This window comes from Gossypium hirsutum, chromosome A10, assembly GCF_007990345.1.
Source record: "Gossypium hirsutum isolate 1008001.06 chromosome A10, Gossypium_hirsutum_v2.1, whole genome shotgun sequence".
NCBI classification, from domain to species: Eukaryota; Viridiplantae; Streptophyta; class Magnoliopsida; order Malvales; family Malvaceae; genus Gossypium; species Gossypium hirsutum.
Genome location: NC_053433.1, coordinates 80,121,474 through 80,143,695, shown reverse-complemented (window position 1 = coordinate 80,143,695; position 22,222 = coordinate 80,121,474). Strand labels below are relative to the sequence as shown.

The following is a 22,222-nucleotide window of genomic DNA, read 5'->3' as shown; positions in this document are numbered from 1 at the left end:
CAATATGCAAGAGAATGTGTCTCGACTGAAGCAATTATGTGTGAAAGATTTGAAGATGGCTTAAATGAAGACATCAAATTATTAGTCGAGATTCTGGAAATAAAAGAGTTTGTTGTGCTTGTAGAACGAGCATGTAAAGCTGAAGAACTCGGGAAAGAGAAAATAAAAGCTGACTCAAAAGCTAGAGATATGAGAAAGAGATCCGCAAGTAAATCATTTCAGTCTTTGTCATAGAAATTCCGAGACGATTATAACCATTCAAAGACTAATGTGAAACATTCGAGTAGAGATCGTGTAAGATCACATTGGAGTTTTAAAACTCTAGCTACCTGGAAATGTCAGATCTGATCGACCCAAGTGTAAACATTGTGGTAAAAGACATCCTGGCAATTGTAGACTGTATGATCGGGCTTGTTTGAAATGTGGATCTTTAGATCATTTTATCCGTGTTTGTCCCGAGTCTGTTAAGCAAGAGATTGTGCAAAATCTGAGGCCGAGTGGCAATACAGCTCGAGATAGACCACCCAGAAATACGAGTAATGTGAGTAGCAGTTAGAGGGGAACTAAAGATACCGTTGTTAGATCATTTTGGTCCCCGTTAGTTTTGAAAATGAGCAAATTGGTTTCTCTATCAACAAAAATTACAAAATAATTCAAAATAATTTTCAAAAATTCAAAATATTTATAAAAATTCCAAAATTTATATCTTTAGAAAAACATAAAAAAATTTAAAAGATTCTAAAGAATATTTAAAGAAATTTAAAATTTTAAAAATTTTCTAAAATAATAATTTTAGAGAACTAAATAAGTAAATCAATTGTTCAAGTTTATTTTTTATAATTATTTTGTTTTGGAAAAGTTTTCAAATATATATAGTTTCAAATTTATGTGCTCTAACATGTAATTAGTTATACTCGAACAATTCCACTCGAATAAAAAAAATTCAAATCAAGTTAAGATGATAAAATAGAACTTGTCAACTCAATTAACTCAAAATATTTTTTATTCAATTTGACCAAATACTCACTTTTACTTTAAAAGCTTAACGAACAACAACAAGATAGTAACCTAATTTAGGCAAAAGATTCTTAAAAGACTTTTGAACTCATTTCATAAATTCTATGCTTCCATTAAATAAGTATGATGCATGAATTAAGAATTAATGCATGAATAAATGAATGTGCATTAAGTACATTTCTTTAGTTAATTAAAGTATGAATTTTGAAATCATACATGAATTAAGGGTTAGATACATGTATTTAGTCCTTAATCATTAATGTAATTATTAAAACAAATACTTAGCCTTTAAATTTTTTATGTTTGGGGATGTCCCAAATAATCTATATTTTGATAACTTTCGTTCGTTTATTTGTTTTGGGTGGATTTCCAAAACAATTAATCTTTAAAACTGATTCATAAAAAAAAAAATTAAACTATAGCAATTGGTGTAGGTGGTGAAAATAAAAAAGATTATAAAATAAAAATTTTAATAATTTAGTGATTTAAATAAAATTTTTTAAATAATTTAATGATAGTATTATAACATTTTAAAATTAAATGATTAATAAAAACACAACTAATTTACTGACCTTAAACCAAAATAGATGATGTAACCGGTGTAACCACTGGTTTAATTTTCCGAAATAACGGACATTGAAACGGTGCGTTTGAAGGAGGTAGATACAAATGATTCGGTGTGAGTGTTATATACCCTAACAGCTCTGTAGATAACAAGAAAACTCAGCCCCAGAAACCTCGAAGTAGAGCAATTAGCTAATGGGCACTCTCCTAAAGTGCTACAAACCTCTCTTCTCCATCCGATTTTCTTCGTTTCCCAACTCACTCCACTCGGTCCAACTCAGGACTCACTCTTTCAATAACCCAAAACGTAGAAATCCAATCCGTCGTTGTTTCAGCTCGTTGAGTCCATCATCACGGCCGTTAATCAATGGCACAACATTGGACAAAATGGACGGCAATCGACAGCCTGGCAGTCCATCATCGGAGATGTGGCTGCACAATACGATGAGTAAAAAGAAAGAATTGTTTAAGCCCAAAGTTGAAGATAAAGTGGGGATGTACGTTTGCGGTGTCACCGCTTACGATCTCAGCCACATTGGGCATGCTCGTGTCTATGTAACTTTCGATGTTCTTTACAGGTCTTCCTTCTCTGTCTTTCCAAATTGATTTAGTAAAACTTTCAATTTTATTGTGATTGGATTGAGACCATGAGTACTAATTAGAAATTTGATTTTTTTAATGATTTGAAATTGTGGAATTAGGCAGATATCTTAAGCATTTGGGCTATGAAGTTTGCTATGTTCGGAATTTCACTGATGTTGATGACAAGGTCAGTTTACACACGCTACATGTATTTGTATGTATATCACGCACTCACATAGCACTTTGTACTTTTTAGCTTCAAAATTTTGCCCTTTGACAAATTCTGACGTTGGCTTGTTTTTGTGTGTCTGTATGATTGTTGAATGTAGTGTCTGTAAACCTTAAGTTTGAGTTTGTTACTTTTACTATTCCTTTATTAAAATTCTTTTGAAAGAATGGAGGTAAAGGTAAAATTGTTTAATTTAGCATAATTATTCTATATAAAGGTAAACTTATTTTTTTTTTTAAGTTTAAAATGTTGCTTGCTTTTATATTTGGATGTTTTTCTGTAAAAGTAATAAGAAAAGGGTTTTTCAATTTTTAGAGGGCATTCCATTTCTTTGATAGATATTTTTAAGTAACAAATGAGTTTAGATTTTTGTTGTTATTGCTAATTTGCATGACAAAAGTTCATGTGATTTTTCATCTTGAATTGCCACTGCTTGCAAAAACATCTTTAAAGTTATTTTCTTTTCCTTCACCTTTATATTTGAATGCCGACTGTTTTCTTCTAATTGATATGACAGGATAGCTGAGTCTGCACTTTCTAAAATTCTGTAGATAATTGCTAGAGCAAATGAATTGGCGGAGGATCCGATCAGTTTGAGCAGACGATACTGTGATGAGTTCATTCAAGATATGGTGCATCTTCAATGTCTGCCCCCCTCTGTTGAACCTCGTGTGTCAGATCACATGCCTCATATCATTGACATGATCAAGCAGGTAATTTCTGGACTAATGATTGATTGATTGTACGTTTTCTTACTCATTGGCAATTAGTTTTTTTTCTTTGGCATGGTATACCGGTAATGCTTGCAGAAGTTGTTATCTGTAATAATTTTACATTGCATTGTTTGCATATTGCCTAATGACGGGTGTCCTTGAAACACTCAAAAGTGCTGGGAATGATGTAAATACTCAGTAATACATCTTGTTTTAAATTCATGGTGTAACATTGTTTATTATAGTAGTATCGAACATAATTCATAATTTTGTTATCATTTCATGTTCTTTATGTTAGTTATTTGCTAATTTTTAAGAAAGAAGGAAGTTTTCTAGGGAAGGAGGGAAAAAAAATCGTGTATGTTATATTTTTGGAATGTGAATCTTACATTTGTTATAGATTAGAACCTTTGTTTGTAACATAAGTACTACAATTGACCTGTTTCACCAATGCCTCACAATCTCAATTAGACATTTTTACTTGACACAAAGTTCCGTTTGAGTTATGCTTTAGCTGAATTTTCTTTTAATCTACAATTGACCTTGAACAGATTGTTGATAACGGGTATGCCTACAGAGTTGAAGGTGATGTTTTCTTCTCAGTGGAAAACTTTCCAGAGTATGGCCAGTTATCTGGTCGGAAATTAGAAGATAATCGAGCTGGGGAGCGTGTTGCTGTTGACTCAAGGAAGAGAAATCCAGCTGATTTTGCATTATGGAAGGCAAGCTTTAAATAATGTGATTTGTGTCATGCATTTATAATATACTATCATCAGAAGTGGAAAATACGTTATATCACATAACGTACCTGACTCTGCGTAGATTAAGATGCAGTTTCACTTCATTATTTGCACCCAACCAGGTATGGATAAATTGTGAACTTTGGGTGATTGATACTCAACCTACGTTGTTAAAGAGTAGGACGGATCAGGCAGCCCATGGTATCCTAAATGGTACTTGTAAATTTTGGTGGGACTAAAGATGTTAAATGGTTTCATGCCATGAGATAATAAGTAAATATTACTTCGAAATGCAATTTTTTCTTGTTTTTATTCTAAGTTTCAGTTTTGTGAAATTGGTATATCCCAAAAACATCTTCAAGGTTGGTATCTAAAAAATCATTGGCAGTACATGCTTAAGAATTATAATCCTGTATGTTATACTTATGCTTACCACCAAGCTCGCTTTGTTATAATTTTCAACTTGACATAGTATTTTTCTTTTATTTAATATCATTTGAATTTTTTCAGTCCGCAAAAGAAGGGGAGCCCTTTTGGGAGAGTCCATGGGGGCCGGGAAGACCTGGATGGCATATTGAGTGCAGTGCCATGAGTGCTGCTTATTTGGGTTACTCTTTTGATATACATGGTGGAGGGATGGACCTTGTGTTTCCTCACCATGAAAATGAAATTGCTCAAAGTTGTGCTGCATGTAAACAGAGCAATGTAAGCTACTGGATACACAATGGCTTTGTCACTGTTGACTCTGAGAAAATGTCCAAATCGCTAGGAAACTTCTTCACAATTAGGGAGGTAGGTTTATGGTGATCTTCTTTGACACTTACTATTTTCCTTTAAGTAAATAATAACTTTGTTAGGATCCTTATGTTGCTAGCCTTTTTCACTGTTTCTCAGGTTATAAATCTTTACCATCCATTGGCTTTGAGACTTTTCTTAATGGGAACCCACTATCGATCTCCAATCAACTACTCTGATGTGCTACTTGAAAGTGCTTCAGAACGTATTTTCTACATTTATCAGGTAGCACAGTCTCTTCTTTGCTCTCTATGCATGCATGTGTGTATTTAAGTGTGCAAAAATATAAGCTGTACAAGTTGTTGGACCAATGAATCTTGTCAATCATATTCCTTCCCTGAGTGGTTTTTTATTGCTGTCTAGTTTAATCTGCCACGGTTTATACAGCTAGTGTTACTTTGTCTTTTAATTTCTGATACAGCTTTTCCTTTTGGAGATGCATAAATTTCAGAATTGATAACACTGGGAACTAGTTCAGCATCTTTGATATGATCCATTCTGTTGATTACTATTTGATGAAAGCTTATTTCCTGCTCTGTCATTTGTAATGTTTTCCAATTGGCTGCAGACACTACACGATTGTGAAAATGTTCTGAGCCAGCATGACAAAGGGCTTCAGGAGTCCATTCCGCCTGAGACTTTGAATGTCATCAACAAGTTCCATAACGACTTTTCAACTTCCATGTCTGATGATCTCCATACTCCAGTTGTTTTGGCAGCATTATCTGACCCATTGAAAACCATCAATGATCTACTACATACGCGTAAGGTATCAGGTTTTAAGATGATTAATTTTGTGCATTTATGTTCAATTTCAAACAGCTTATCTGTAGTTTAACCATAAGCAAAGCATGGCCCCAAACACAGAATCATAAATTACTATCCACAACCTGACCCATTCCAGGGATGAATGGAAGATGAACCCATATTGAACTGTTGAGTCCTTCTGAATTAGGGGCCAGTTATTCTTTAGAATTGATATAAGGAATCCTTTCAGGGGAAGAAGCAGGCAACGCGGATAGAATCGGTGGCTGCTTTAGAAAAGATAATCAGGAATGTTCTAAGTGTGCTGGGGCTGATGCCAACAAGTTACTCTGAGGTAAAGACTGCTTTCAATAAAGTAGAATCTTCTTCTGTTAGCCAATCAGTTTACGCAATTTCACATGGATGTTGTTGATGCAATTCCTTTATGTAACCATATGCTCTTGGCCTATATTCTGAATCTACAGGCACTGCAGCAGCTGAGAGAAATGGCACTGAAGCGGGCGAAGTTAACGGAAGACAAAATTTTGCAGAAAATAGAGGAAAGAAGCGAGGCAAGAAAGAACAAAGACTACAAAAAATCAGATGCAATTAGAAAAGATTTAGCTGTTGTTGGAATTGCTCTAATGGACTCTCCAGACGGTACTAGTTGGAGGCCTGCCATTCCACTACCATTGCAGGAGCAGCAAGTGGCTGCAACGTAAAAAGAAAAACAAAATCACTTTTGGTGCCAAGTTTGTCACGATTTATACCGTATTTATTTATTTATTTATTTTTGTCAGGCAACATTCCGAGGAGATGCATTTTAATGAAACTGACAATTCTTTTTAATATCGACTACATAAATAGATTTTTTTAATATTTATTTTTTAAAAGTTTTACTATATTTTTAAAAATTTTTCTTTTCAGTGAAATTTTTAGACATCATAAATTTGATAATAGTAAAAAAGAATTAAAAAAAAAGACATTTTATTTTATCTTTTTAAGTTGGTGTGGAATAAAAAAAATACATTAGTAGTGCCTGAAATAAATGACATATATTTTCTTTTTTAAATATATATTCCTTTAATGTTTTATTATACCATTATAAAAAAAAAACAATTATCAATTCTAAAGTTTAAAAATTCCATTCACAATTAATCAAATATTTTTTTTCTAATATTATGTTTTTCTTTCACCTGTATTATAAAACACATTTGGAGAAAATGTATACCTTTTATACCTGATTACGATATAATTGTCAGTTTGATGAGATGAAAGACGTGATTGCATAATTAAAAAGTATAGGTTTTTTACATGTAGATATAAAAATTACGGGTAATTAATCTAATTTGTCATTTTTACAGTGTTTTTGTTTTCATCAATAAACTATAAAAATTTTTAATTCAATTAATAAACTTTTCAAATTTATTTTTTAGTTACTTTGTTATTAAATCTGAAACAGCTGGATGATGTGACCGTTTATTTCTCAGATAAACTACATAATGGTCACTCCACTACGAGAGTTTCTATTTTGGTCTCCCAATAATGAAAATTTTTTGATTTAGTCATTAAATTTTTTTAAATTGAATTTTGTAATCACCTTGCCATTGAGTTGATAATGGAAGTTCGATGTGGCCTTTATTATTAGTCTAATAACAAATTTAGCCTTTCAATATTTATAACTTCTACCAATTTAGTCCCAATTTAAAAATAAATAAATTTAGCCTTCGATATTTATAAAATTTATCAATTTAATACTAATTATGGGCCTTTTCCCCCTCTCTACCTATCAGCAATAACTACTTAAACAGATTAACTACTTCCAATTAATTAGTTCACTCTTCTATTAGTTAGTTATCTTCTATACTTATTGCCTTGTTATTTTAATCAATGTATAAAAGCACACTCATTGTACCTCAAATGTCATGAATCAAAGATTCTTCAACTTTATTTCTTGTTTCTGTTATGGTATCAGAGTGGATTTTTTTTTCTCTTTTCTTGCTTCCAGCGATGGAATCTGTAAGTTTCAATTTTACAAGTGGGAGGTGTTTTAATCCTGTTGCGTTCGCTACTCAGAAGGTAACAACTCTTGTTGATGACAACAATTTTTTTGGCTTGGAAGCAACATGTGTTGCTTGTCCTCAAAACTCATCATCTGAAACAATACATTGATGGCTGTCCTCGTCCCATCTCGCACGGTCAATGATGCCATTAGTCATTTGGTTGAAAATCCAACATTTGCTCAGTATGAAAAATAAGACTCGACACTCTTGGCTTGGCTACTCTCTATTGTGAGTGCATCTTTCCACAGTCAATTGATTGGAAATTTGTCGTCGATGTTTACTCTTTGGGAAGCGCTGACGCAAATCTTTGGCACACAATCTACCCAAATCATTTGCTCAGAATTAAGCATATTTGCGATTGTTTGGAGAGCTGAGGTCATTGTGTTTCCATGAAAGAGCATCAATCGGCCATTATAAATGGACTTCCACCGAAATTTAACCATGTCGTTTCTATTATCACCACTAGTCAAGTTCCGTTTGATCTTTAAGGTATCACAACGACTCTATTGGATGCTGAGGCCTATCAACAGGCTCACCTTTCTTAGGTGACAATCTCGACTAATCTTGCTCTGGCTGGCAAATCCTTAACGCCGTCTCTTCCACCATGTACTATTAAAACTCCTTAGTCTTTCAGATCCAACCGTGCACCTATTTTTTCTCGCGACCACGGGTATACTTGTTTTGGGGGTCTGTCAAGATCATAATGCCAAATCTGTGACAAGATCGGCCACATGGCTCGTCGTTGCTTTTACTGTTACGATTCTTCTTATCATGATGATAACCTTAAGGTTTCTCATTCCGGATCAGGTTTGGTGCATTTTATTAGATCCTCAAGTGCTGTTGGTTTTGTGTTTTCTTCAGCCCATTTATGTTACTTGGATCAAGGCTTTTTTATGAGTTCTAGGTTTAAGACACATGTTCCTTACTCTAGCACACGTCAAACTGATTTTTCTTCTAATATATCGTCTGCAGAAGATCAACACCTGATGCAAGCAGTTACTTGCTCCACACCTACTACTTCTTGTGTAGTTGGTGACTCGGCGTGGTATCCTGACAGCGGCGCCACTGCTCACCTCAATAATGATCCTCTTAGTTTTCGAGTTGTCACCCATACAGTGGTTCTAGTCAAGTAATTGTTGGCAATGACAACTCTACCTCCATCTCTCATGTTGGTGAGTCTTCTCTCTATTTTGGTTCTCATCAGTTACCCATCAAGAATTTGTTGTATGTTCCTGCCATTCACAAGAATTTTTTATCTGTGTACAAATTTGTGAAAGATATTAAGATTTTCGTTTGAATTTCATCATTCTTGTTGTTAGGTAAAGAACCTGGTCACGCACAAGATTTTGCTTCGAGGCCTTGAGGTGAATGGTGTTTATCGATTGCTCCGATCAACTCCTGACAACATTGCTTTTGTATGCAAGTTGGAGCACCAACTACAGATGATGATTCTTCAAATTTTATGAGTTCTATGTCCGATTTAAAACTCACTCGATGGCATCAACGCCTTGGTCATCCCTTTGTTGTTGTATTACATAATGTGTTACATGTTAGAAAATTGAGTTTGAAAACACAGCGGAAAATAAATTTAGGGAAAACAAAGTTTTAAATTTTTTTTCAAAATAAGATCTTGGTTGTGATATTTAAAGTAATAAACACTTAATCAAAATTGTAACTTTTTGATTTGTTTAGGATGAGCGCTTCGGCCGAGTAGTCTTCTCTGTTATCCTCAAGCTCATTTCTGCCAAGTGTGAGCTAGCTTCGAATTAGAAAATTTTTCACAAAAATTACTAGTAGGGTAATTTCGTAATATCTCCAAACTTTTGGGTCAAGTTGTAAATTAAAAAAATATCTCTAGAAATATTCTAAAAATAATCTCTTCAGAGAATTTTCTCTCTATAACTTTCTCTTGAATTCAAGATTAAATTTAATATTAAATCTTATTAAAATAATAGAATATTTATCTACAAGATAAATATTGAATTAAATTTAATATTAAGATAATCACTTTAATATTAAATTAATAAAATACTATAAATATAAGTATTAAATCTAATTTAATACTAAACTATTAAAATAATATTATTTTTTGAATAGTTAATTTGAAATCAAATTCTATGGCAGAGTCTAAGTAAGAGTGTAACTCTTCCACTACTCAACCACCGAAAATCAACTGCCACCGGCCACCGGAACGCCGCTGGCACTGTTGTGTTCGGTTATGCAAGTGCGATACCCTTACAGAACCCCGAGTCGATTCGGTTACTACTGGTTCGGTCCGAGTCAGTGATGACCCGGTCAATCTAGTCTAGCCACCAATTGGATCGTCGGTCAGATTTCACATATCGGGCTCGGTTAGACCAGGTTTTTGGTCTTGGTCTCGATTTGGGCTCCTAGGCCCAATTTACGATCTTAGGTCCAATTTTTAAGTTCAATTACCAATTGGGTCAATTGTCTGACTTGAAAATTAATTTTCAAAAATATCATATTAATTTTAATTAATTTGATTAATTTAATTTTTCTTGTTCAAAATTAATTTTTTCAAAAATCACTTAGATTTTCCAAATTAATTTTTTAGTAAAATTCTTTAATCAAATTCTCTAGTTGAATAATTCTCACGACCACCTAATTTAATTTCACACTACAGCAAAACATGTTTTTAGCGGCATTTTTAGTGGCGTTTGGACCAAAAATGCAAAAGGTATACATTAGTGGCGCTAAACGGAAAATGCCGCAAAAGGTTAGAGCTATGGCAGCATTTATGAGGAAAACACCGTAAAAGGTCCAGCATTAGCGACGTTTCCCACACAACTGCAAATTTGCAATAATAAATTTGACTCAAACGGTGTCGTTTCATTACAAAGCATTAAACTTTTAGTGACATTTTTAAAAAACGCCGCAAAATTGCAATAACCATTTGCCTTAAACAAGTCGTTTCACAACAGGGAACTAAATTTTTAGTTGCATTTTTCACAAAAGCTGCAAACTTGCAATACCAATTCGACTCCAATGGCGTCGTTTCATTACAAAGCATTAAAATTTTAGTGGCATTTTTAAGAAATGCCGCAAAGTTGCAATACCATTTGCCTTAAACAACATCGTTTCACAACAGGGAATTAAATTTTTAGTGGCATTTTTCACAAACGCCGCAAATTTGCAATACTAATTTGTCTCCAACGGTGTTGTTTCATTACAAAGCATTAAAATTTTAGTGGTGTTTTTAAAAAACGCCACAAAGTTGTAATACCATTTGCCTTAAAAGACTACGTTTCAGAACAGGGAATAAAATTCTTCCCTAAATTCTTTCCCCTAATTTCCCCAAATCCTTTAGTTTTTGATAAAAAAATGTCACAATAAATATGTTATTTTAGGGTTTAAGATTTAAGGTTAAGAGGTTATGGTTTTTGGTTTAAGGTTTCAAATTTATTAGTTACGGTTTTAGGGTTTAGTATTTATGGTTTAAAATTTAAAGTTTAGTGTTTAAGGTTTCGTGTTTAGTGATTATAAGGTTTGTGATTTATGGTTTCATGTTTAGTAGCTATATAGTTTAGGGTTTGTGGTTTAAGATTTGTGATTTTAAGGTTAGTGTATATGGTTTAAGGGTTATAGTTTAGGGTTTAAGATTTTGTGTTTAGTGATTATAGGATTTAAGATTTATGGTTTCATGTTTAGTGGCTATATAATTTAGGGTTTTTGGTTTAAGATTTGCGGTTTATGATTTAGGGTTTTAGGGCTAGGGTTATATGGTTTAGGGGTTATGGTTTATGGTTTAGGGTTTTATGGTGTTCTTAAAATTGACAAGAAAATTATTTTATTTTAGAATATAGGGTTATATGATTATTATCCTATTGTTATGAGTTGGGGAGGTATTATAAGTAGTTTTAGACATAATAACAAAAAAGAATTTGAAAAATTAAATTTTATTAAAATCGATCAATTTGGATAAATTCTATTAGGTGCACAAAAAATTAAACTCATGGATACAAACTCTTCGTAAGGAAGTTTGGTTTCATTTTTTAAAATTATTTTCGTACACAATTATGAAATTTTAAAAATTAAATATATTGTTTGAAACAAAACAAACATAATTTAAAGGAATTTACGAAATAATTAAACTATAAATATTTATTAGTATCAAAGGCATTAGTGGCGTTTATGATAAAAACGCCGCAAAAGGTAAGCAATAACGACATTTTTTCATAAAAAGCGCCGCAAATAATCATTTTACTAAACCAAAAGGGCGCCGTGTTGGGTCGCGTTTTTAGTGCCATTAGTGGCACTAGGTTAAAAACGCCGCAAAAGATCGACCTATAGCGGCGCTTTGTGAAAACACCGCAAACTGTCACTTTTGAGTTTATCAAAACTTCGTAGTTTTGCTCTCCTCTGTTGTATCCCAGCAATATACCCAAAATTCACCATTTTTTCCCCCTAAAAAAATTCTCCAAAACCTTAAATTTTCCCCAAACAAAAATCGCACCCTATCTCCTTCATCTGCTGCATAGCCGTGCATCTTCTTCGCCTCATGCATCTGCTGCATAGCAGTCGAGTGTCCCTTCTACTGCTTCGCCATCCTCTGCCGCAACCAATCAGTAAGTTTTTTCCGTTGTACACTCTGCCACTGCATATTTTTTAGCCTTAATTCGGTAATAGTTAGAGGGCATTAAGGGTAATTCCATTTCTTGCTTGAAGAACATACTACTAGAGGAGAAAGATAATTCAGTAATGTTTGTAAGAAGATACAAATATATATCAGATTAATTTGCCTAGCTAGTTGATGAAGGAGAGCATCATCCTACATTATATTCCCATTTCCCATCCACTTTGATTTTTCATTTTGTTTTGTTTTTTCTTGATTATGGTTTACTACCCTTTTTAACTATTTTAATAGTTCAATATATAATGTGGAGAAAAATCATTTTTTTTAAATTGTTACTAAATGCAGAGAAATATGTTTTATTTTTAGTTTTTGTTTTTGTATTAAAATGTAGAACAGTATATTAAACTAGTCCACTAGGTTCTATTTGCTAGGGATTTTGGTTTTCAGGCAAATATAAATACTTTGTCTTTTTATATCTATTTGCTAAGGGTTTTTGTCACTTACCTAAATTTATTTTATGTTTTTTATTTTTGAATTCTATGTTTCCCTCTGTTGTATTTTTGTTGTTTCGTGTCATGGTTCTTTCATTATCGTGTATGGATCTTTACTTCAGCATTGTGATTATTAACATAGTGATTATTTGAATCGGACGTGGATATATATAGGATTGAGCAATTTGACAAATTTGAAGAAATTCAATTTAAGTGAGAATCAAATTGAAAGGTTTCAATCTTTTAAAGGTTATATTTAATCAAGTACCTAAATTCTTACATATAATTATATAAATTCTTCTTCTTCTTATGAACTTGGAAGAACTTGATTTGAGTAATAGTCTCTCTCGGAACAATACAATTTCCTCTCTTGAAGGACTTTCAAGCCTAAAGTTTTTGACTTTGCGCAAAAACCATTTGCAAGGCTCATTAGATATTGAAGGTATTAAAGCTATAACCTTTTTTTCCTTTATTATTTACTTTTAGGCTTATATCATAGGATGCATGATCATCCTTGTTTTCTTTCTTGTTTTTAGTCCCAAGATTTAGTTACTTAACACCGATTTAACCACTGTTTTTTTAACAAAATAATATATATGAAGATTCTGAAGAAAGTATATAATATAATAAAATTTATAAGCTATAGAATAATATATATAGATGCATAAATAACACGAATTGTTATGCATAAATGACACAAATTTTTTGCCTGGAGTTGTCAATATTTTTTTTTGTGTATGCATATATTGAACGAAACATTTTTACATATTAACTATACAAATTATTTTCTTCCTATGATAGATGGAACACGATTGAGGTTAACAAACTTGGAGGAACTTGATTTGAGTTGTAATCTCTATCCGTACAACACAATTTCCTTTCTTGAACGACTTTCAAGCCTAAAGTATTTGACTTTATATCGCAACCATTTGCAAGGCTCATTAGATATTAAAGGTACTAAAGCTATTTGCAATTTTTTTGTACTAAAGCTATCTGCAATTTTTTTTCTCTATAATTCTATTTAGAACTTTTTAAAATCATTCACATTTCACATTTGAGGATTTTCATCTTCACTTCGAGTTTTAGATTTACTTTTTTTTTTCATTTTTATTTCATTCAAATATTTAATAATTCAATAGTTACATTTTAATATAATCAAGTAAAACAAATCAAGAAAATGTAACTACTGAATTATTAAATATACTTCTATAAACACATTTGAATACGAAAGCATAATTAATTCTTATAAGGGCATTTCAATGAGGCTAAATTGGGCTGCTCTAGTAATTTTACTTTTCATCACTTCTTGCACTTTCCATTTCTTCTCTTCTTCCTTTTAAGAAATGGATTGCAAATATTTTTAATTTTGTACAATTCTAATCAGTTTAGCATTCTCCCTTTAATTTTTTTAATTTATGAATATTCAAATAAATACCACACAATACTAAACGTAATTAAAATAAAGATGCTAATCATAACTTACATAACTCACATAATTTACATAACTTACATAACTTACATAATTTACATAACTTACATAAATAAACATCATATCATAACTTACATAACTTACGCAATTTACATAACTTACATAAATATATATCATATCATAACTTACATAATTTATTACCAATTTTAGACTTCACGAACTACGAAATGGATAAGAGTTGGATAAATTTGTCAAGAGCAAGTAATAACTATCGAAATGGAGTACAAACTTTTCTAAATTTTGCATTTCAAAATGCAAGCAAAGAGAATATGATTCTTTTCCCGTGTAAGAAGTGTGGCAACATCAATTGGCATTTTCGTGAAATTGTCTATGAACATCTAATTATTGATGGCTTTATTCAGGGGTATACAAATGAATTTTCCATGGAGAGTGTACATCTAGTAGAACCTCTTCAACGATTAATCTGGCTTATCCTCACAGTGAGTCTGTTACAGAAGATGACATGGAAGGTATGTTGCAGGATGCATTTAATATGCACAGTCATGGTTTGCAACCGTTTCCACCTGACTTTATTACATCCAATGATTGTAATATTGGTGGAAATGTTTTTACCGAAACGGGAAGAAGTGTACCTGATGAAGAGCCAAATGAAGAAGTGGCGAAGTTATACAAGTTACTTAATGAAATGAACGAAGAACTTTACGAGGGATCAAAATATTCGAAATTGTCCTTCTGCATTCGTCTATTTTACTTAAAATGTTTGGGAGGGTGGACTGGAAACTCTTTTACAATATTGTTAGAGTTTTTGAGAGATATGTTTTCGTTTGCAAAAATCCCTCAGTCTTGTCAAGATATAAAGAAAAAAAATAAATAAGTTAAGACATTTATATGCAACCACTTATCGAAGAGTTGAAATAGTTATGGGCAGGTGTTGAAACATATGATGTCTTCAGAAAGAAGAATTTTTATTTACGTGCAGCCTTGTTGTGGACTATTTAATGATTTCCTAGCTTCTGCCAAGTTATCTGGTTGAAGTACCAAAGGACGTTATGCTTGTCCCTATTGTGCAGCGCAAACATGTTCGAAGTGGTTATATAATGGGAAGAAGTTCTCTTATATGGAGCATCATCGATGGTTAGATGGAAATCATAGATTTAGATTTTAGAGGACACTATTTGATGGTACTGAAGAGTTCAGAGAAGCTCCTGAGCAGACCATTGGATCTAAAATCTTGTTCATGTTAAAAGATATCAATTTCAGTTATGGGAAGATGAATCAACCAAACAATACGCAAACAAAGAGAAGACCAAGTGAGGTGTATGTCAGCAATGCTGACGGGGAGATTGATGATGAATCTGATGAAGAGGATAATCCTAATGAAGTGGACTTGTGGAAGAAAAGAAGTATTGTAATAGCCTGATTTAGACCTTAGTCAGAACGGTGGTTTCTGGACCACGAATCTGAGTTAGAAAAATATTTTAAAATTATTTTATGTATTTATTATGTGTGAATTTATATTTGTGAAATTTTTGTGATTTAATTTTATCGTTTGAGTGTCCTATTAAATAAAAGGACTTAATCGCGTAAAATAAAAATTTGATGGTTAAATTTAAAAGAGCTAATTTATTGTTGTCTTTATAAGTGGAGGCATTTATTATGCAAATAGGCCATTAGTAATATAAGTGGACGGCTAAGGACATGTAAATGTGATAATATAATGTTTTTAAACTAAGGTTAATATGGTAAATTAATAAAACAAGTTAATATAATATAAACATATCATAAACAAAGCCATATATGTGTTATTTTTATGTTCTTGCCGAAATAAGAAAGAAAAAGAAAAGAAACTAGGGTTCGGTTGCTTTTCAAGCTCAATCAAGGTAAGAGTTTTCAGCTCAGTTTTTGATAATTTTTACGTTTTTGAGATCGTTGCTTCAAGTACTGCAAAACCAATGCTTGAATTTTTTATTTTGGTGAATATTTTGAGTTATGCCATTGTTGAGAGCTTGTGATTTTTGTTGTTTGATGGTGAAATATGAAAGATATGTTTTAGATTAACATATTTTGTATTGGAGTTTTTGATGATTTTGAGTAATTAGGACTAAATTGCAAAACTTATAATTTCAAGGACTAAAATGTGAAATAAATGAATTATATGGGCTTGTATAGACATGGGTAATATTCGGCCTAGCTTGGATATGGAGAAATTTGGTATATTTTGTGTTTTGTGCAATAGGGATTAAATTATAAAAATTGTAAATGTCAGGGGTAAAATGGTAATTTGTCCATTTATGTGTTTTTGGACTAAATTGAATGAAAATATGTTTGAATGAACTTAATTTGAATATGTTTAGATCAAGAACCAAAGAAATCGGATTTGGATCGAGAGAAAACAAAAGTCGTCGACTAGCTACCCTGTTCCGTTTTATAATGTCCGAGGTAAGTTTATAAGTAAATAAACGTATTTAATTGTAGTTAAATGCTATATATATATGCTGTTATGAGATGAGTGAATTTATACTTGTTATGGCCGAATATGAAAAGGCTTGACTACTACATTTTCGAATTCATTTCGACCAAGTTACGACGTCCGAAAGCCCCGTATGAACCTTAGGAATAGTTAGGATAAATATGTCATGACATAGGATTCTGATTTATGTGTGTGAGTAACACCATGGCATCGATATGTGATTCCGATATATGTGTGCGAGTAAGACCCTGTTTGAGACAGTGGCATTGATATGTGATTACATGTAAGACCACGTCTGAGACGTTGGCAATGTATGATATATGTGTGATTATCCGAGTGTCCTATCCAATTCCGAATGGTTCATCGGGCAAAGGTAAATTGAGTTCGAATGTGTAAAACGAGCTATATGCTAGGTATGAATTAACTTGTTACCAACTTGAGGTAAGGTAAGTAAATACCTTGGCTATTTGTTACAAATCGTATAAAATGCAAATATGTGCATGTGATATGTATATTTGGCTTTGTGAATAAGTAGTAAGCATGTTATGAATAGTCATTATATTTTTGTATATATGATGAGATATGTTCGGTTATATGATTAGTATGTGTATATGAGATTATATTGTGACACATGGGCTTATGAGTCCATGGTGTGTGAACTAGGTTTGTGATGATTATTTGGTTGTGAAAGTAAAATGGTAAAATGATAATTTAGCTACATGAACATTCGGTCAAATTGATAACTAAGAATGGATGTATATATATTATGAACTTTATATGTTTGGATTTAAATGTGTTATAATATTATAAGTTGTCTTGGTTTAATTCAGTTGACAATGTTATTGAGTTGTTTATTTGCTTATGACTTTCTAAGCTTCAAAAGCTTACTCTATGTTTTATGTGTGTTTCTATTTTATAAATTTTGGATTCAAGTTACAAGCTTGGGGATCGTCAGCCAAGTCTATCACACTATCTACCGTCTTCGGTATTTTATAAACTGAATTTTGGAACTATGGCATGTATAGGCTGAATTATGTTTTGAAATGTTTAGTTTTGGGTTGTGTAACTATGAGCCATGCAAAAATGGCTTAATATTTAGTTATGCTTAGTTTTTAATGCCTTGTTTTGATGATGGTTATACTTGGTTGTGATTTGGTGTTATTGTAACACCCCAAACCCGGCCCAGACATTACGACCGAATCTGGCATGTCACATTGAAGTGTTTTTCGAAAACCATGTTTTCATTGAAAACCCTTCTTGATGTTTAGAAACTTTTACCGTTTAAACTTGAATAAAACATTAGCCTTATTTTTTTTCCAAAACGTGATTAATTGTAATAATCAAAGCATTGTTAACAACCTTATAAAATCTTATGGAAAACTTTGAAAACTTGTAAACCTTTGTAGTGGCAGAAACATGTTATTTTAAAAAAACAGTTAAGTATCGAAAAAAAATCAAACCTTCTTTGTCATGGCTTAAAGTGAATGGATACTACGCACCAGGTAGGATTCAAGAAAAGAGGAGGTGAGTCAATTAGACTGCTTAAGTACCTAGCTCTTCCATGATCCAATCCTAGACATGCATACATCCATTGCCACACTTTAAGCTTATTACTTGTCCACGAACAACAAATTAAGTTTAAGTCTATTTAAAATATTTATTTCCTTTGAAAACATTTACGTTGCGGAAGCTTTGCTCGGTTATCGTGATATTTTAAAAATAAGTAACTTTTATAAAACGCGCCCTAGAGCTAACCAATTTAATAACCCAAAATATTAAAAATAATAAAAAGAGCGGCCTTATTACAACTTTAACCAGAATAAAAATAATCAAAATAATAAATGCAAAACTTATTTTAAAGAAAACAAAACTTAATCTTCGTGGCCACTCTGAATCCCGCCCAGCTCCAAGTCCATCGATCTAAGGCTCACCTACAAAGATGGGAAAAAGGGGGGTGAGTTTGGAAAACTCAGTGTGTAAAGTATCCCAACCAGAGCCCAAATCAGTTCAAGCTTTACTGGGCCTAAGCCCTATTCAGAAATCAGTGTTAACTGGGCCTTAGCCCATATCAGTATTAATCTGGGCCATAGCCCTATTACAATATCAGAGTATACTGGGCCTAGCCCATATCAGTATTAATCTGGGCCGTAGCCCTATTACAAGTCGAGATATATTGGGCCTTGCCCATATCAACACAGTTGGGCCCATTTCAATACAGTCTCATATGATTAATGCATGATAACCCCATCCTAACCCTGCACTTGCCTCCGTCCATCCCTACACTTCCTGTGGGGAATAAATCACCCACGCCATCCTTACACTTACAGTGTTAGCACCGGTTGCGGATAATCCGCAGCAAAGCTGCTTATATCAGAATATGTGGCACAGCCACCAGAACGGGTTCTTCCTCCATAACAAAACCCAACCCCATGCAACAGATATACATGTCATGGCATACAACAAACATAATCAGAATATCATGCATTTCAGTCAAAATTAACCCTAGGGGTATAACGGTCATTTTGCACCTAGGGGTAAAACGATAATTTTCATACTTAGGCGTATTTTAATAAAATTTACTATTCTAGAGTTTACATACATATTCTAACCATTAATACATTAACGGAAGCACTTATCGAGCGTTTTTACCGAATTGAGCCCGTTGGCTCACTAACCTATTTTCGGCCCATTAAGCCCAAATATACCGAAGTGCATGAAATTGCGCACTCTGCAATCATACTGCTTGCGATTACCAAAATTAACAACCAAACCACCTCACCAGCGCTCGCACGCTCGCAAGTTCACAAATGCCGTCTTTTCGGCTTTTACCGATCTAGTCTATGAGTGGGTGTCGTTTACACACCTGATTTAGAACGATACGTTGGCGAGATCCACACACGAACTGCCTACAATTGGATTACTACCACGTCAATCTAAATATCGAAAACAAACTACTTATTTAACCTCTTACCATACTCGTCCAACACAGCCTTAGATTCCAGAGTTTTTTTACCTTTTGCCGAAATATGGGTTAGATCTGAAGAGCCAACCGAATTAGTCTTCAAGCCCTTCGTTGTACGTCCTCTTGTCCTCTTGTCTATGCTAACTCTTACATAATCAAAAGAAAGAGGCAAAAAAACCCTTAGACCAAAACGCTAGCCACCCTTAGGGGTTTTGGCTTTTCTTAATTCCTGAAATAAAGAAATAGATTCGAAAACTTACCACCGATTCCTTCAGCCAACGATTCCACTTTAGTTCTTATTCAATTCTGATGTAGATCTAACCCTCAAACCCTAGCAGAAATTGATCCTTTACTGGTCTAAAGATTCGGCTATGCTCCTAAGACTATGGGGTTTTCGGCTTTTAGAACTTATTCTTAGGTATGCTTATTTCGAGTTAAGAAGAAAATAGAAGAATAACGAAGAAAAAGAATAGAGGATTCGACTAAGGAGTAAAGTCGACTATCACGTAGTGTGGTTCAGCCTTTCGAAGGGTAATCGGTTAGCAATGGTTTGAGAGAGATCGGTGGAAGAAAAAGAAAAGGGAAATGAATTTTAAGAATAGCAATAGAAGATTTAGGCTTCGGCGAAGAAAAGAAAGATGAATCAAAAGGAATGAAGTATGAGAAAATAAAATAAAATAAAAAAATATGATAAGAGAATTTGAGCTGAAAAAAAAAAAACAATTCATCCTAGCCAAAATTTGAGAGCTTTTTCGGCATTTAATTGCCTATAGCCGAATTGGTACCACCATGAATCCTATTTCGGCATACAAATCCTTCCCAAGTTTAAATTCCCTATTTTTCTCCTTAATTTCAGCCACCACCAATTTAAATCCTATCCAACTTCCTTGCACCATCAGCAGTAGTCCACCGCTTGACCGACTCAAGCCATGGCTAGTAGAGTTTCGGTCAAACTCTGACTCTCCCCTACGTGAGCAGCAAAAATACAAGCCTTCCGTGCGCGAGGTGAGGCTTAAACCTCAGACCTCCGTCTGCCCTTGTGCCTTCGCTCTTGCTGCTGGCCACTGCACCATGCTTCTCTTTACTTATAGACGGTCACAGTTAATTATAAACCTTACCTGCTGAAGTCTTGGTCCGCCTAAAAACAAACCAAAATAACGCCAGCACCTGGATTCGAACTCGTGCTCTCTCAGTCCCTTTAACGTGCTGCTGCCACTGTGCCGTAAGCTCTTTTTGTGTTAAATTTACTCGTAACTTGTCTTAACCCTTATCTATTATCGATCTGCATATTAAAAAAACACACAAATTGCGCACGCCATGCCTTGAACCCAGGCTCCTCCTACGCCCTCCTAGCATACTTAGCCACTAGGCCAGATACTTGCTTCTGACATAAATTAGCCTAAACTATTAATACCTACCTGTGACAGCCCTTGGTTTTTCTAAAATAAAAACTCACATTTGCGCACACAGGGAATCAAACCCCTGCTCCCTTCCTACTGCTTAACACGCCTAACCACTAGGCCAGACTTCTCCTTATGTCAAATTTTAGCCGAACTTATTAATAAACCTTAATGCCCAGATCCCCTAAAGGAGCAAAAATAATAATTTTTTTTTGCTAGTCTTGGTCCGAATTTTTCCCACACTTTAAATCCATTGTAATTTATTTAAAAACTAAAATAATAATAATAATAACCATAATAATGAAAATTTCAAATACGATAATATATATTTTTTCCTAATAATAATTATAATTTCCATAAATCAATAAAAATAGATACAGTAAAATTTTCTAATAATATGTTAATTTAAACACTAAATTAACAACAATAATTTTATAAATATATTTGTATCTAAGAATTATAATGATAATAATTTTCATAAAAATTAAAATATTAGTAATAACATAAATATTTTATCAATATATATTTTTTTTAAACACTAGTAATATTTAAAACTTCTCAATATTCAGGTTTTCTTCTATCCGAATCCCAGACTCAAAGCCCAACTCTTCTAGGCCCAATTTTCGGGGCGTTACAGTTATGTTCAATATATGTCTTCAAGTGAAGGATGGTTTGATTAAAATGTTTGATACGATGGGTTTGATAATTTAGTTTAGATGATTAAATAATAAAGTAATGCTTTGAAAATAGTTGGTGATTTTGGATATCTGCATTTAGTTGATTTCGTGTATGACATATGATAAATAGGTGTATTTGCAAACTCGGTTATGGTTTGTGATATTTTACAAGTTCATAATGTATGCTTAAAGTGAAAGAATTGCTATAAGTTTTGCAGGTACGTTTTACATGATTCGGCATTTAAATATGCATAAGTATTTAATGTACTGGTATGTTGTTTATATATATTAGGTAATATATATATTTGTTATGTATTTATCTTAAAGTATAAAATATATGTGTGACATGTATGTTATCAAAGATGGATGTATACAGCAATTGCAATTGAAAATGGATAAATATGTTATATGAATTACATATTTTGATAAGTTACAAAATGACTTTGCCATATCATAAATTTGATTATCTAAAGTGGGTAATTATTGATATTAAATTTAATATAAGATTTGTTATATATACTTTGCTTAAAATTAATAAATGATAAGTTTGCATATTCGGTTATTGACGAACACATTTGATAAGTATGCATACGTTATATTTATATATGTTGGTAGCTTAGTAATTATGTGGCAAGTTGATGCATATATTTGAATGAATTTATACTTTTAATTCAGTTATAAAAGAAATGTATGTTAGTATAATGTGTTTGGTTGAGTATATAATTATATAT

General features: G+C 32.8%; 1 protein-coding gene and 2 long non-coding RNA genes across 5 annotated transcripts; 2 read left to right on the top strand and 1 right to left on the bottom strand.

The window, feature by feature from the left end:
* The first annotated feature begins 1,680 nt into the window (after positions 1-1,680).
* Positions 1,681-6,233, top strand: LOC107896917 (cysteine--tRNA ligase, chloroplastic/mitochondrial). 3 transcript variants are annotated; one of them, XM_016822222.2, is made up of 9 exons: positions 1,681-2,159; positions 2,287-2,350; positions 2,944-3,105; positions 3,657-3,827; positions 4,356-4,637; positions 4,740-4,865; positions 5,209-5,409; positions 5,638-5,739; positions 5,870-6,233. In XM_016822222.2, the coding sequence occupies exons 1-9, from the start codon at positions 1,777-1,779 to the stop codon at positions 6,104-6,106; spliced, it is 1,728 nt and encodes a 575-aa protein (XP_016677711.1). In that variant the 5' UTR covers positions 1,681-1,776; the 3' UTR covers positions 6,107-6,233. The 3 variants fall into 3 exon arrangements, with proteins under 3 accessions (XP_016677711.1, XP_016677712.1, XP_016677713.1); XM_016822223.2 differs by having other exon boundaries at positions 1,733-2,159; positions 2,283-2,350; XM_016822224.2 differs by lacking the exon at positions 1,681-2,159 and having other exon boundaries at positions 2,281-2,350; positions 2,910-3,105.
* Positions 6,234-7,356: 1,123 nt separating this feature from the next.
* LOC121208310 (uncharacterized) lies at positions 7,357-8,937 on the top strand. The gene is made up of 3 exons (XR_005903263.1): positions 7,357-8,254; positions 8,420-8,619; positions 8,767-8,937. It is a non-coding gene; the product is annotated as an uncharacterized lncRNA (long non-coding RNA).
* Positions 8,938-19,318: 10,381 nt separating this feature from the next.
* LOC121208309 (uncharacterized) lies at positions 19,319-20,534 on the bottom strand. The gene is made up of 3 exons (XR_005903262.1): positions 19,675-20,534; positions 19,466-19,560; positions 19,319-19,358 (listed from the first exon to the last, which is right to left on the bottom strand). It is a non-coding gene; the product is annotated as an uncharacterized lncRNA (long non-coding RNA).
* Positions 20,535-22,222: the final 1,688 nt, after the last annotated feature.